Source organism: Phoenix dactylifera, unplaced genomic scaffold (genome assembly GCF_009389715.1).
Source record: "Phoenix dactylifera cultivar Barhee BC4 unplaced genomic scaffold, palm_55x_up_171113_PBpolish2nd_filt_p 000204F, whole genome shotgun sequence".
Taxonomy (NCBI): Eukaryota; Viridiplantae; Streptophyta; class Magnoliopsida; order Arecales; family Arecaceae; genus Phoenix; species Phoenix dactylifera.
Genome location: NW_024067722.1, coordinates 293,026 through 309,938, shown reverse-complemented (window position 1 = coordinate 309,938; position 16,913 = coordinate 293,026). Strand labels below are relative to the sequence as shown.

At 38.4% G+C, this 16,913-nt stretch overlaps 1 protein-coding gene across 1 annotated transcript; it reads right to left on the bottom strand.

Moving 5' to 3' along the window:
• Nucleotides 1–272: 272 nt before the first annotated feature.
• Nucleotides 273–16,150, bottom strand: LOC103712041 (calcineurin-binding protein 1). The gene is made up of 21 exons (XM_008798417.4): nt 16,001–16,150; nt 15,816–15,890; nt 13,410–13,529; nt 13,294–13,334; nt 12,979–13,190; nt 10,587–12,670; nt 8,321–8,536; nt 8,070–8,217; nt 7,831–7,965; nt 7,549–7,748; nt 7,201–7,436; nt 6,890–7,100; nt 6,585–6,740; nt 6,326–6,483; nt 6,049–6,241; nt 2,669–3,063; nt 2,342–2,522; nt 1,962–2,194; nt 1,228–1,876; nt 1,071–1,146; nt 273–979 (listed from the first exon to the last, which is right to left on the bottom strand). The coding sequence occupies exons 1-21, from the start codon at nt 16,001–16,003 to the stop codon at nt 735–737; spliced, it is 5,967 nt and encodes a 1,988-aa protein (XP_008796639.2). The 5' UTR covers nt 16,004–16,150; the 3' UTR covers nt 273–734.
• Nucleotides 16,151–16,913: the final 763 nt, after the last annotated feature.

Below are 16,913 nucleotides of genomic sequence, written 5' to 3'. Positions count from 1 at the left end.
CCACATATGGTAATTATATTAGATAATGGAAAGGTTGAGTATAAATATTTTACATAAGCATAAGTAACACAAAGAAGGCCACATGTTACTGAAATCTGAAACTTTTGCCCGCAGCTCGACTAATTGGCAACATCAAACAACGAATATTTTTAATCACCAAACTGAACTCAACCAATTTGGAACCCTCATCTGATGATGTATTATCATCAGCCTGCCATCACACCGCGTGACAGCGGCCGATCATTTTGTTAAGTTGCAAGCAGATCGACGAGGAAAAAAGACAGAAATTTCTGTCTGTTCTGTAATCTTCCAGAATTTTATTAGTGATGCTTCAGATTCTAATTTGCACATTCTTTCAGCTCATTTTCCAATATGACAGATACAAAGAGTGTGTGTTACAGAAATTAGCTTGCGTATCAGTCGGCAATATCACCATTTGCACAACATACATGCATCATCCCTGGTTCACAAATGGCATCAAAGACTGTTACGCATCACCAGCTGGAGCTAAATGGTGTTTACCCGAGTTGAATCTGAACTTTGTTAAACAGTAATAACTACCTAATCTATGATGTTTACTGCATATGCCTCCTGTATGTTGTTGGCTGTCTTGTCTGTGCAGCACCAGTAGACCTGTGAAGATGCTGTAGTTGATTTTTGGGTCTCGTTAATAACAGGAGAAACGTTTTGAGACACATGCAAGGTTCCCTGCCTCCTTGAGCAGTAATAGCTACTCAATCTGTCATGTTTTCTCTGCAACCGTCCTGCTGAACGTTTTCGCTACCTTTGTTTGAGTTACACCGGTGGAGTTGTGAAGATGCTGAAGTTGGTTTTTGAGCCTCGTAATTTACAGGAGAAATGTTTGAGCCAAGTGCACTGCCCTCCTGATGTAGAGATCCAGAAGTTGCAACAACAGATGGACTACCCTCGGCTTCACTGCACTCATCCCGGTCCATCTTTTCTTTACTCCCACCTAGGGCTATCAATCAACATGGATAAAAGTGAGGATGGCAAAACATGAACAATATGCAATGCGATCAATCAATAGGTGTTGGAATAATGTGAAGAACCTGCATGTGCAACATTAGTTGGAATATTTCCTTGTGATGGAGCGGATGAAACAGCAATCCCCTTTTTCATCCTTGACTGCATCCACAACATTTGTAGAATTAATATAACGCTCTATATTTCTTTTTATGTAAACATAATCTTCAACTATTATTATACCTTTGCCTCTTCACAGTACTTCACAACAGCCGAGATGTTTGAATAACGGCCGTGCACCAGGGTGTATGCCCACAAAAGCAGTTTCCTTGGGATACTTAGGTCGAGGACATCAACTACATCATTGCCCTGCTGGGGTAGTCCTCCCACTGCTGACTGCAATGAGAATACTGTGTACAAGTTGATACCCGATGGAAATGTCCCACAAGAACTCTCTCGATAGAAATTGTAGGTACATCTCATTAAAGTTACAGCGGCCTCCATATTTTCTTCTAATGCTTGCCTAATTCGGATATTCTTGATCTTATATAGAGCCTCAAACCAATTCATATCTAGACCTTTTGTTTGAGCAGGACCTTCCAGTGGTGAGACCAAGAGCTCATCGGGCTGTAGGTCAACAAAAAGCAGAAGGCCAGATTCTAACCCACTAGGCTGACCACTAAGTTGTCCAGCATCAGGTAGTGGAGTGATCGAAGCCAATTTAATAAGAATAGAACGACACCATGCTAAAGATGCATGCTTGCATATTTTTGAGAAGTTATTATTCGACAATTTTGGGTTTTTGAAACGCTTCCGGATCTTCTCATTTATTCCTTCAATTGCGTCTAATCGGATATCACTCTCCAATAGGTGGATATATTGGTGGATATAACTGCCATGAGCAATAAGCCAGGCCGAGTAAGAAAGCACAAATGACTAAAGTTAGTATATTACAAGCACCAGTTTGGTCGACTTACCCATAAAGGTTGCTTTCTGATAAGTCTGGGTTATTCACCTCGGGTAAACTGCTTATGTCTGTCCACAAATTCACATGATCCATGAATATGTGGAACATTTTCTCTAACAATTGTTCGAGAGAAGTGTTGTTATCAGTAGCACCACGAGTCTCAGCATTGCGAATTGATGATGTCAGAACTTGTATGTATTTTCCAAGAGCAACTGGAACAATATCTCCCAGACACAAAGAGAACTGCACAGAAATGAGAGTTGCTATTGATCAAGAAACCATGACCCATAATTGCCTTATAAAATACTTGATGCATAAAAAAAAGAATGCTGTAAAATCGAGAGGGAAGTTCCCCACATCAAATCATGAGGCATATTTGTTAATATATACCCGCTTATCAGTTCGAAGGTACGTATAAGCCCTCTCCAGAGTCCACAGATCCCCAGTCTTCTCCAACAGATTCAGGTAGAGCAACATATACTTCCGTATACAAGTAATAAATTTCCGAGAACTTTCAGATAAACTGACCTCCAGACTCTTTTTGTTTCCACTGACACCTGGATTTCTCCGCCTGGCAACAGGAATGCACCATTTTCAATTGCATCTAGTGAGTATCATACAAGTCTACATTTATAAGCATCTTTGACATAGGAGATCATGAAAATTCATAATAAACAATGGATTATTAACTGTCATATGAGCAAATAAAATTTATACCTTCCCTTTCTCACCATACCATCAATCTCCCACATGTTCACCGTGAAAGAAGATCGAGATGACTTGAAACAAAATGAAAGCTCATCTTTTGCCCTCTCCAGATCCCCAACCGCCCCCCTTTTATACAGTCCTTGGGCAAGCATATATCTTGCCTTATGGAAATGCTTCAGCTCCCCTTCCACACAGATAGCAAGGGCAGAGAGACAATCATCATAAAGTATGTACCAGGCCTTATCTAATAAGTGAGGCTCAATGCTCTTTTTATCCTTTGAAACATCTGGCCCACAGACATCTTTCACATCCAAAGTCAACTGCAGAAGATCCTCGCTAGTCCAACTGAACAAATTTAGGATTGTGTCCTTTGTTGATTGATTAAAGGGATATGCAGCAACAATCTGAAAAGAGATGCAAGTCAACAAATTCAATTGTAATACGTGTCACAGTTAATCTTAAAATTGAAAAATTATATGCAAGTCTCAAAATCATTGTCTAGGATCATCTAAATCACAGATAATCTGGTGAGCAGTTTAAATGTCCATGGATAATCCTTCTCAAAAAAAAAAAGGTAAACCAGAAAATGACAATAACTGGAAATAAATAGATAATCATATTACTGAATTTGCACGTAAATTTGATAAGAAAAATTATAAATTCATCAATACTACCAAACATCTAGTTTACCCCAAGAACCATGTTCCAGATTACTTTTCAGAGATCAAGGATCAATCCTTGAAGGACTTCAGAATCCAATGTTCGTTTCCTTGTTTATAAGAATCCTTTTTTTGCCATTCCCTAATTTCTCTCTTCCTACAAGAACTGGAACCTATGAACACATCTGATGCATATCATTTTAGCGTATAAACAGTTCAGACCAGATGCTTAGAGTCCCATGTTTTATCTTGCAGATCAACAAATGTCCTTATCTTAATCAGATACATATCCATCAGATGCTCACAAGGCACCACCTGAGAGTTGTAAGAAACGAAGTGCATGCATCTATTAATCACCTCCGCTACTATGAACAGAAGTTAGAGCATAACCTGAAAGATGTTAGGCAGGAGTCTCTAACTGAAGTGGAATCATGCAGTCATACAAGAGATTGCATTCAAAAGTTGAAAAGATATGGTAACATCCTATACTGTATTAGCTTCTTCTGAGTATCCAATGACCTCAATGAATCCTCCATTGATTTTCTCCTCATCACTTTACGTGCAAAATTGATGGTTTATTCAGATGAGTCGATAATTAAATTATCTGACAGTAGCAATGGAGTTTGTGCATTACATCCTATAAATATTAAATTGTGAACTATGAAATTTTGAGCGCTGTGTTAGTTTAACCAAAACAAGTTGCTCAAACACTTCGACATGGACAATAAGTTGCAGGTTGAAGAAAAACAAGCATTCTGTTAGGATGGTGCAGTTTAGCGGTTAATCTTGGCAAGTAGCTGAACATAGGGAACTAACTAGTTACTTGGGCTAGCAAGCTAAACAACATAGCGTAAGAGCATAGATGGTAATTGACTACCTAGTTGCCCAGGCTAGCAAGCCAAACAACTAGTATGAAACTCAGGATGCAGACAAAAGAACCTTTGATGACAAAAGGAGAGCAATAAGACCAAGGGTGCTAAGAGGGATCAAGTGTGTAACACAAAAGAAGGTAAACAATCACTAAAGCCAAACAACTGAAAAAATCAATTTTATACACAAGAAAAAAATAAAAGACGACCAAAAGAATTGAAACATTGGTGTAACGAAGAAAGCAGAAAAAATAACTGAAGACACTAAAAACAAATGAACCAAGAGCACTGAAGCTCAAAAGAACATTCCAAAACCAAAAAACGGCCACCAATGGCCTGGGGGAAAAAAAAAACCTTTTACATATTCAGCGGAAGAAAGATCCCAAACAAGATGATAAACACAGATTTGAGCACCAACATAACTTTGATACAGTTGAACTCATCGAAATTTGAGCCGATCCAACATGATATCCTAGAGGCTGGGCCGTCAATTTTTCACAGATGAAATATCATATAGTTTCAAAACCTCAAAAGTTAAAGGAGCAAGGTTTAGAACGGTTGCCAGTATGTTATTTATTGTACGATAGGGGCCAAAAACTCAGTATATAATTATATATAATAACAAATGGCTAATGTCATTCAATAAGTAAAATTTAATAGAAGAGTAAAACATGTAAAACATGTATACATGCATGTACAAAAAAGTTATATGTCATTCCTACAAAGATGGGATAGAGCCCCTTAATTAAGGTAAATATTTAAACAAGGTCCAGCAAACTGGCACCGGGACCCATACCGGTCGGCAGTTGGTTTGGTTCGGTACTAGTTTAGTACCATACCAACATACGGGACGCAATCGCGTGTCGGTTTGGAACTAGCATGCCAATTTTTTTCCGATGTTTTTTAAGTTTGAATTAATAGTGATCAATATTTTTTCAATAATTTTAAGTATAATTTGATGTTTCCTTCTTCTTCTTCCTCTTCCTCCTCCTCCTCCTCCTTCTCCTCCTCCTCCTCCTTCTCCTTCTCCTCCTCCTTCTTCTTCTCCTTTCCTTCTTCTTCTTCTCCTTCTTCCCCTTCTGCTTCTCCTTCTTCTTATTCTCCTTCTCCTCCTCCTTCTCCTTATTCTGATTCTCCTTCTCCTCCTCCTTCTCCTCCTCCTCCTCCTCCTCCTTCTTCCCCTTCTCCTTCTTCTCCTTCTCCTTCTCCTCCTCCTTCTTCTTCCATCAAATCAATATCTCTAGCCATCAAAAAGCAGCTAAAGATTAGAGTAGGGTGAGAATTGTAGCATGAGTCAAATATAGGGTAATTGCATACTAGGTTTTCGTAATAACCAGATGCATTAAATGTGACAGCATTGCTCTAGAAGTTTCAACTACATAGAATTATATTGTTTATCTACCAAAAAAAAAAATGTAGCTGCACATGCAAAAATACCAAAGGTTTTTATGGACATCCCTTGCTACACGTGTTCTCCTCCAACACAAGTCTTCCCGATTAACATGTATGAGTATGCACACACTAACATGCCTGCTTGTTCCCTTCCATGAAAGCATAAATGATGTATAATCCTTCATTTTTTAACTTAACCTTTTCAAGATTAAAGAGCATGACTACTTTTTCCTAGGTATATAATTATAGGTCATGTTATAGATTCTCCAAGATGAGATCCCTAGTAGCAGATAGCATGTATTGCTAGGTACATAATTATAAGTAATATTAAAGATTCTCCAAGATGAGATCCCTATTAGCAGAAAGCGTGTAGCTTTGCAGAAAGTATTTTGTAACAAGTAGCATTTTTTAATAAAATTATAATGGCAAGAAAACCATGTTATGAGACAAATGATACTTTTAGACAAACCTGAAGAACATCTAGATTCTGTTTTCCTCGAGTATAAAGTAACTTCAAGCGTGATGCATGCATTCTATATACAGGATCAACAGCAGATGGATTCAGTGAGGCAGCTTTGCTATAGTATGAAAATGCCTTTGCAGGTGAATGTCCCATCTTTTCACACAATTTTCCAAGGTAAAAGGCATGGAGCCACTCAGGCCTATAATTTAATAAGTGACTGGATCAGTTCACATAGAAAAACCAATAACAGAACAGAAACATAGGCATGCAGAAGCTAACTTACGTAAGTGCAAAAGCCCTCTCAAAGTGTTTCATCGAATTCTGACAAAATGTCATCCATGCTGTGTCCTTTGTTGGTACAAGAGATCTCTGATCATAAAAGGGTACAACATTCTGAAGGCTGTCATAGTAAACTAGAGCCAATAATTCATGTATCTGACTCTGGAAGAGAAGAAGCAAAATTTTCAGTGAACTGATCCAAAAATTACATAAAGCAACCATAACACAACAAAAGAGGAATAGACCATCCACATAAAAGGCACCTGTTGGATTGTAGTAGCAGCTAGGGCTAAGCTCATTAATAAACAGCGCCTACTCCGCCTTCGACCCATCTCAACTCTTTGAGGTAGAACAGTGTTCTTTCTCCAATCTAAAATGTTTATGTGTTTGCTCCCATCATTCAGCAACAAATCCACCTCCTGTTCGGCAGGGAAAGAATTTTTTATCTCAAACAAATGGAGCCATGATACTCGAAATGATGAGCATCATAAATAATAAAGGCACATAAATCTAATGCTAGAACCTTTTACAGGAATCAAAATGATGCACAAGTATAAGTATGTCCTACCTCATCATAAATATTTGCAAGCTTCTGCCAGCTCTCAAAACGCAGTGGGTTGTAAAGTAGATCACATTTGAAGAGATTAGCATTTTGCTCAACAAATTCTTCGCCTTCTTTTTTAAGTACAAAGCCAGGATATTTATCAGTGGCACTTATCTCTTCGGCCTGGGCTATAAAATAATACAAGTTGCAATAAACTTCTAAATATGGCTCAGAGCTGCAATCATCCATCAAAACACAGCATAAAGTTCATTAAATAAAATTGTGTATTAAATTGATTAAATAATTGGAGAAATGAAGTCGCGTGTTAAGCAAACCTCGCAACTGATAATTTCTTGAATGTTTCAGGGTCTCTTCCATTGCTGAACAATATATTCATGATGGATTCCCGATTCCCGTTGGATTCATATATTTCACAGAGCTTATTCTCACATAAATCAGGACCATCTAAGAACTTGTCAATCACATTGTCGGCTAAAATATCGTCAGGTGGCTGAGGGAAATGTTTACGTATAGCCCTCAGCACTCTTCGGAGTTTAACCAGTCCAGCTCTCTGAGACATGAAAAAATTGTACAATCAAGAGTCAAAAAGATTTAATATTAATTAATATGCTTCCAATGTCATCCTAAAAAAAAAGGGTTAACATGGAAATTCAGCTACTCACTGATAGAGATCTTGCATATGGTAAAATATACTGAAATACATCAGCGCATTGCTCCTTGGTTTGGTAATCTCCACGACTAGTGTTTTTATGTACGGCTAGGTCATCTTCACTGGATGAATCTGGATTTATCTTAAGACCATATAAGCAGAAAAAGCTCTGGTCCAAGGCATTATCAATACCCAACTCCACCTTCTCTATTTCTACATCAACCACAAGACTATCAAGTATCAACATCAGCAAGTGTATTGTTTTTGCATTGCCATCTAGACAAATCAGACTTACCATCTGTAGAATTCTTTCCAGTTTCTTGTCCCTCCTCAACCTTATCCTGTTCTTCATGAGCATAGAGATGATAGCGAGTCATGTCTTCTGTGGCATTCTTGCATGGAGATGCAATTTCTTCTTTACCGTTTGTACCTAAACCAAATTTAGAGTTCAACTTTGACACAGTCAGAAATGGTTTTCCATGCTACTGTGAGAAGCCAACTTATCCCTCTGCCCGATTTCCAAATGCAACTTACCATTTAGTGACTTCAGTTTCACATCTAAGGATAACAAATGCTTTATTGCAAACTTGAGAAATGTCCCTTCCTCCCCTTCACCATCCTTGCCAGCACAGCAGAGCCCATACTCAGCAAGCAAGTCATGGACTGCCACAATTAGGTCAACCTGTGATGTTATATACATCATAAAGTGATCAGATAAATTGTTAATATGAGGAAAAAAAACTCAGATAATAAGCTCATTTCTACCAATACTGAATAGATATTACTTGGGTTTTGACAGAAACTGTAGGGTCGATGTGTTGCAGTTTGCAGAAAGCAATGGCTGCATCTACAAGGCACAAACATTCCATCTGATTTGTTTGAACTGAAGTTCCTGAACTGGATGATTTTTGGCTGAGAATAATTCTCACTGCACTGCACATAACTGTCAGGAGCAGAGACTGAATACTGGCAATGATGCAAACGAGAGAACTAAACTCATCCTGTGAGAAACACATCAAACAGCGCTTCAACTTAATATGTTATGCATTGATGAAAAACTTTGCAAAGTAATCATTTTTAAAAGGTTGTCCAAGACATGTTCTACTGAGAGGGCCTTCTAGCCTTTTGCTTTTTATGTGCATGCATGTCTGTCTGTGTGTGTATAAGAGGGAGGGGGGACAGAGAGAGAGAGAGAGAGAGAGAGAGAGAGAGAGAGTTAAGTGGAAGAGAAACCACCTAAGACTCACTAAACAAATTCAAATTTGAATACAGGGATAATGGTGGTAGGAAGCCGGACCACAAAGATTATTGGACTAAAACCTTAGCATGAAAAAAAGATACCTCGCTCAAGAGATACAATTCACAAAAGAAATACAGAAATAAAAATCAAGCAGCAAAATCATGGGTCCATTACAGATAAAAACTCTCGAAGACTTGATTGGAACTTTAACCTTCATGTGGGACAGTAGGTCTCCCCATTGATCAACTTAGATGGCAGAAGGAAACAGAATGACCAATTATTGCCTTCAAAATAGATCCTCGAAGACCAGCATTTCAAAATGATCCCCGTAGGCAAGATGTTTGCTTCAGGAAAGCTGGGCTTGCAAACAGAATCTCAGCAAATGAGATTCTGGACAGGGTACACATCATCATAAGTTGAAAGCTTTGTTGTGAAACTGCAGCCAGATCAGATATTTAATTTCCAATTCTTATGTCCTTAGTAAATAGAAAGGCTTTTTTTCCCAGCTAATATGAAGTCATAAAGACATGTATCTGTGAAAATGCATTATAAAACTCACCACCAACTTCTAGATTCATTGCAACAATCTTAGTACTCTGAAATCTTCTACCTAGGGTGCTGCACCCACTTTAGACTCTTTGGTATCTCACTCTTGCACCAATTTCGTCAGTGCTTCCTTGAAATCTTTTTGAGAACTCTGGTTCCCCGATCCTGTACCCACTCCCAATTCATTTAACTAAGCTCACAGCAACAAGAAACTCTAAGCATGCACAACCTCTCTACTTGTCTGATGTCTGCCACATGAGTGGGGGTTGCTCAAGTAGAGAAAGCAGAGGAAGAGATAAGTGGAGAAGATCATGAAAGACTGCCAATCCTTCAATCCTGAGATCTTTAGGATAATGGAATCAAACTAAGCATATGATTTCCAATAACTGCAAGAACAACCACCCAATCCTTAACACTTCACCATTATCTCTTAAGGACCTTTTCACCTATGTGGGAGATGTCATGCAAATATGTTAGCAGGAATTACAAATAAACCCTCTACACCAAGCTAAAGAGATGCCATAGGTCACTAGCATGGTATGCTGTACCGATCGGTACCGGTCGGTACCGAACGTACCGTACCCATACCGATGGGTACCGGTATTGGTACGCCAATGTCGGTACGCCTAGCGTACCGCATACCGTACCGTACCGACACTCGGTATGCCTATACTAGTGCGGCACCGGTACAAGGTTCGGTACCGGTACGGCGAACCTTGGTCACTAGTCTCCTCAAATTCCATTACTGAAGTGATCATGATGTCGTTAACCATAGCATGGGAGGTACCCATCAAGTAAAGGACACATTATCACCACAGGTTAAATGACTGTCCCACCATTAGCTTCTTCTCTGATATTTCACTTTGATAACAACTTCACAGAACTAGTCCGCTGTTCATCCAGGTTCTACATCGATTAATCTAAAGGTGCTTTACTTCAGTTTTTTATCAATCTAAAGAATTCCTCTAGTACCTTTCAGTATACAAAAAATTTGCCCAATGATCAGCCAAAAATTAGTGTTGGTAGAAGTGTTAAGATTATTGCATAGTGGCTCGAATGTGTACAGGAGAAAGAGTATCAGCAAACACAAGTTAAGAGTACACAAATCAGTAATTATAATTATATGTTGACAATTGTAAATGACATACTCTAATAAAATGGATACAATGCACAAACTTAAATTTCATTTTAAATATGACGCAGAATAATAAACACTAACAGGCCAACATATTTTAAAGCTAAAACTAAAATAAAAGATAACTTACATAAGTATCATTTTGATCAATAGAATTCTTCACTTGAGTTGCACTTTGAGATATATCCTCAACTTCTTTGACCAACATATGTATCCAGTGCCTCCTTATGGGTTCTGAGATATCCAAATCAGAAGCAGCACTAGCTTTTGGCAATGAACTTTTGTCCGTTTGTGATGCAGGAGAACCTATCATACCAGCTGCAACAGTTAACACTTGCAGTTTTCGCCGGTGACAGTTCAGATATACCTGAATATCCATTGATTCTGCCTTTTCACATGATGACATTAGGACATTTAATGCTGATAGTTCAATTGATGCAGCTGTTTCACTTTCTTTCGAGTCACCTGATACTACATCAAGGTAGACATCTTTAGTAGAAAGCAGAAGTGGAGCAAGAACCTTTATAGACTCTGTGTACATTCCTTTTTCAATCATTTCATCAGTGATCTTTCTAAGTAATGAATCAAGTTTAAGTAAGTTAATCTCATGAAGAACTCTATCAACAGTTAGAAAATTCACAAGCTTGCAATGAGGCAGAAAGACAAAATCCTTAGTCTCTTCAAATTTCTTGTTCTTCCTCAGAAGCGATAAGCAAATGGAGAACTCATTAAAAGCTTTTGCCTTAGAGCCAGAAAAAAGGGACAGATGACCACTTAGCCAGAAGAAGCGAACCCAAAATGCACTGTTATTGGTCAGAATAGAATTTTGCTCAGAAATTTCTTGGCAGCCAGAGTCCCCAGCCAACATTGTAGTTGCATTTTGAGAAGTAACAGTTAAAGGCATATTTTCTTCCTCGGCTGTGCAATGTACACACTCTGCTGTTCCATTAGGATCGTTTGTCTCTGTGGTAATATTTGGACCACTGAAATGATTACCCATACTGACCAAGTCATGGGGAGAATCCAAAGATACCAACTCAATGACTTTGCAAAGATGATAAGATGCCTCCAAGAAAAACTCTGACTGTTTTGATTTGTTAGCAGACCATGATCCTTGGTCATAGTATAGCTCAGCAAGAAATAAACTACACAATGGTGACCTATCCTGACCCCAGTGTCTAGTCAGTTTTTCTAATTCCAGAAACTTGATGAAGCTGTCATGAAAGGGAATACCTTTGTGGGCAACCTCTTCTAGTATCAAATGACCTATATGATAGGCACCACAATTCTTTGAAGCTTTCGATATAAATTGTACAACATCATTATGCTCAAGAATTGGTGTGTATGTGGAAATGCTAGGACGAGAACCATCACAACTACTGGAACTATCATGATTTTCAGTACTTTGCCTTTTGAGAATAAAAGGTTCTAGAAATCGAAAGGCAACTTTTGCCAGATCCTTGCCACCAGCTTCCAAGTCTTCTTTCCCTGACTTGCGACTTCTAAGCCTTTCAAGACGTGTACTACGCCTTTCCTGAGGATGATCTCTGTCTGTGCAGACATCCTTTTCCTTCACCTCACTTGATTTCTCAAATCCATGAGAACCTAGTGACGTGTTATCACCAACAGGACAAACACCATGTGTTTTTCCTTCTGCAGGGTCCAGAATAATTTCTGGAGCTGTAGCTAAGCGTATGTCTATCTTGGTACAGGTAAAACTTCCCATATTTTCAGAAAACTGAATTCCTGACCTCCCCTTATCAGGGCTTGTATCACTGGAAGAAACTTTTCCTTGTCTTTCAGTTAAGTTTTCACTTATTGCATCATCATGGTCATGCGCAAACCCTGGCCCAGAAATCTTCCCATCTTTTGGAAGAAAAATGCAAAGGATTCCCTCTACAAGGGTTGACCATGTTGCTCCAGTCAACTGCAGCTCTATGTTCTGATTGCATCTTTTTGACACTCTACTATTGTCTATCTCATCATCTGTTAGTTTTCTTTTGTCCGGAAACTTAAGCCTGACATGTTTTGGTTCCAGTTTATCTACACCACGAGGTGCAAACGGTACTGGTTCAGCATCCTCGATGGTGTTCTTGACATGCAAAGCACGAGAATGTGATGGCCAGTGCCTAAGTATTAGATTTGCCACAGAGAGGCATGCAACCTCATCCCCTATAGCAATAAGTACCTCCAAGAGTTTTTCCATGCAATTCCCTGCATACAATAACCATAGTTGTTTAATTATAAAAGCTAGTATGAATATTAATAGCAAATTAAACAGGAAAAAAATCTTATGACATACTAAATGGACATGAACTGGGGCTTGCCACAATGGTAACACCCTTCTGCTTAACAAACAGAGGTTCTACCATTCTAGGTTCAAGCACTTGGTGCTGCATCCCCAAGTATTTAGGCCCAGGTAAGTATAGTGTGGGTGGGTCTCGCTCGCTTCACTCTCTCGCCCCCCCCCCCCCCCCCAAAAAAAAAAAAAGAGAGACTACAAGGACAAGTAAGATATGTACAGTTGTTAGGGCTGCATAAAAGCCCTTGCTCAAATGCCCATCTCGAGGTGCTCATTAAGCCCATTGTGCACGAAAGTGTTCCCAACTGATTCCAAACAACTGAATCATTTGCATCAATCTCTACAGCTTGAAGATAGCAGTGTAGAGCACTCTCATAATGCATGGAGCCTTGTTGGAGGAAGACAGCAGCAAGATTCTTCAGGGACAAAAATCTGTTCGAACAATGGAAAGGAGAACAGTGTTTCTCCCAAGTTTATTTACAAAAAGAAAAAGAAAGAAAGAAAGAAAGAAAATGGAAGGTTGCAGGCTGCAAACCTTAACTGCAAAAGATGACGATCACTAGCATTATCATCGATCTAAAGAAAACAACAATATGATCATTGGCATGAATGTGAAGAATAACCTAAAAATTCTTTGGCTGTTGAGTTTACCTGAGCACTTGATACCAGAGGGTCCTTTAAAACAGTCTCTAAAAGTTCACGTGCTTTTGCATAATCTTTAGCTTGCAATTTCAGAAGTCCCTCATGGTAAGTTTGAGAAACATGAAACTCCTGAGAAAGATACTCAGAATTTGTCAAGAAAGAGTTCCATCTAAAGCAGTAATTTCAGATGAGAAAAGTGTGCCATAATAGTATATCACATTCTGAAATAAAAGTGGGCTGATGAAATAATGAAAAATCAGCAAGCTAATCTTTAACAGAAATTAAAACACAACAAGCATGTCCCAGCACAAGCAGTGAACATGATGTTTTGTGAAAAACATACATAGGAATGCTTCAACACAACTGCACGTGGTTCATGAGTATACCGGGAACCAGTTATTACATTGGCATAGTATAGGGGACCAGCTATTACATTTGAGTGAAAATTATGGAAATATGGGGTGACATCAATGTTTAGGGATTTTTTGTGCACTCTAGCTCCTATTCTAGACGAGTTGCAGCAGTAACAAAAGAAAGAACTCAGGCAGCACATCAATACAACAGAACATGCAAACTGCTCTTTCACCATCCTCACTCTTTTTTCTTCCTTCTTTTCTACTTTCTTACTGTGTGGTGGTTGCCATGAATTTTACATAGTATTAGATTATTCTATCTTTACTTTTTTTTCTATAGGAGTCCATCGCTTCCCCCACTCTATTTTTTAAAGAAAAAACTGCATGCATATTAATTTTCAAGCATATCCATAAGCAAACAAAAACAAATATGCTTTCATGTTTGTGAAGCTTGTTGATGCCTATTTGACTGCATGCCTACTGGAGATTTAATCCAAATCAAACAAAGGCTTATATGTGGGATCCTGATTCCAAAGCTAATGCAGAATGACATTAGCCTGATTCTAACAAGTTCCTGGATACAGTTTGCTCGCTTTATTTCTTTGCTGCTCTATATCAGTTCCATTGCATGGTTGTAGTGTGAGAGAACCATTTGTTGCATTTCTTCAACTCAGATACCAAACTTGCAGTGCAGGATGATATAGGCATGGTCCATTCATCTTGACTGAGTTAAATAAGCAATCTCAGCATCGGTATATCAAATCCTGGCTGGACATGGGAGAAACGGTTGTTCTACTTGGGAGGGAAAGTTAGAGACTCTTTCATGTTTAAACAGTCCTTATGGACTGAAAGTAGGTCCATATGTAATGCTATAATAGCACCGAAGTAGAGGAATTCATGTAATTTTGGCTCTTATTGGTATTGAGCAACATCCAGCCTCCTAAGTAAAAGAAGGATTTTACGCTATGAACGGATGCATCATAGCTTATACAACAAACATAGATCAAGCTGTAGACAAGCATTTAATGTGTCATCTGTCATACTTGTGTTGGCCTAGCCATCATGGTATGACATTATGTCAAAATCCTAGCAAGCAGGAATTTGACACTGGAAAGCATTTTTTTTTTTGTTTCTTCTAAGTTTATACTGTTTCTGATCAGTATATAAGTGGCAAATAGTTACAATGAAACCATTCAAACAAGAATTTCTAAGCCAGATCTACATCTCAAGTTGAAACTACACATGCATGATGATGGTAGCAATAACAATTAGACATTACTCCATGCTCATAAATGTTCTTTCATTCTATCAAAGTTCTATTTTAAGTAGTTAAAGAAAATTGCATAAACACATAACCGAAAAGAATACTTACATATATTTGAAATATATATGTGCCCTCATTTATAACCCAATTTACAGTCACCTAACATACCAAGGAAACCCTTAATGATACATAAGATATCTAGAAAATTTTCAGTATTAATGATAGTAATGCCATGGCAACGTAGTCCACTCCAGTACATGACATATCTAGAAACCTCTGAATGTTCATCTCATTATCAATTGCCTTGCCTGCAGCTCATACGCTAACAAACAACACCTTTTCACAATTTTGTACACGGCTACACACAGGTGTTCCCTTTGCTGTACTACTTTACTTTCTCTTAATAAAACTCTCCGATGGAATCCCCCCACCATAGACATTACAGAGAGAGAGATAGAGGGGGGAAAAAACTGAGCTAAGCAACATCACAAAGAACACCCGCAGAAAACTTCATTTTAACAAAAGTGGGTCCCGGCAGTGAGCCGGACGGGCACCACTGAATCAAGCAATTGTTCTGTTCAAGATTCAACCTTCCGACGCTGAAAATATGCAGCAAATAAAAGAACTAGCTGAAATCAAGAAACTGTAGCGCATAATCCCTAGCCGAGTGCGAATTAAAAACCGAAAAATTTAGTCAGCAGAGCGAATGGCATACACCAAACAACACTAGAATCAAACGTCACACGAATAAGAAGAAGAAAAAGAAAGGAAGAGAGGAGGGCAAAGGGAAGGCCGTGCCTGGGCTTCTTTGGTGGGGGCTAACGGCTCCCACAGGCCGCTGGAATCGGTCTCGTTGATCGCCGCAATGGAGAACTGGAGAAGACGCCATGGAAGGCATTCAGATAAAGACGAGGAGGGAAAGCCTGGGGAGAGAGGGGATAGAAGCAAGGGAAAGAAAGGAAGAGAAGGGAGATGGCGCTCACCATCGCTAGAGGCGGTTTTGGGCTGTTCGAACCTGAGACTCGTTGCAGCCCCCTCGGCAAAGTATACAAATCCAACTCCAGCTCCGGATCCAGATAAAAGAGTAGAGGATTTTGCCCTTCAGAAAGAAGGCGTCTCACCCGGTGGGACTGTTTTGTAGACCCTATTTTGGTTTTGTTTAATTGCATAGCCTCGACTGTACGCTAAATATATATATAGAATTATAGCAGTAATTTTAAAGATTCAGTAATTTGTATGCCGAATAAGATTGAATACCCAGATTACAGATTATTGTTGATAATCATTGATGCATTAAAATATCTAAGAATTAGAATTGCGGATTAAGTTGATATCATTACTCGTGCATCAAATATGTAAACAAAATTGAATTATACTAATTATACTTGTATGCTGAATACTTGCTTAGATCAATCACGATATGCACATTTTAAAGTATGTCTAGATTGTAATCCAGTGAAGTTTGATTTTAGATTATTGCAAAATATCATTTCATTGCCATGGAGGCTATTATTGCAAGGGGAAAAAAAAATGTTTATAACATGTGATTTTCTATATACAACCATCTTTTAGCGAGCCTTGGGATCTTGCATGATCTTTTTAATTAATAATCAAAAGGAGTGTGTTAAAATATTTGCGGAAGAATAAAAAAATAAAAAAATGAGAAAAAAAATAATTTTATTTTTTTGTTCTAGGATTATATATATTCGTATATAGACTCCATACAAGAAAAATAATGGAGGTTGATATAAAATTATGCTATCAAAAGAAAATATTATGTAATCTCTAAAATCACTCTAACAAGTTTATGCTAACAAAAAAAATAATACCGATAGATACAGAATTATACTAAAAAAAAATATTATAGGCTAATACAGATTGTTATGTGATCCCTAA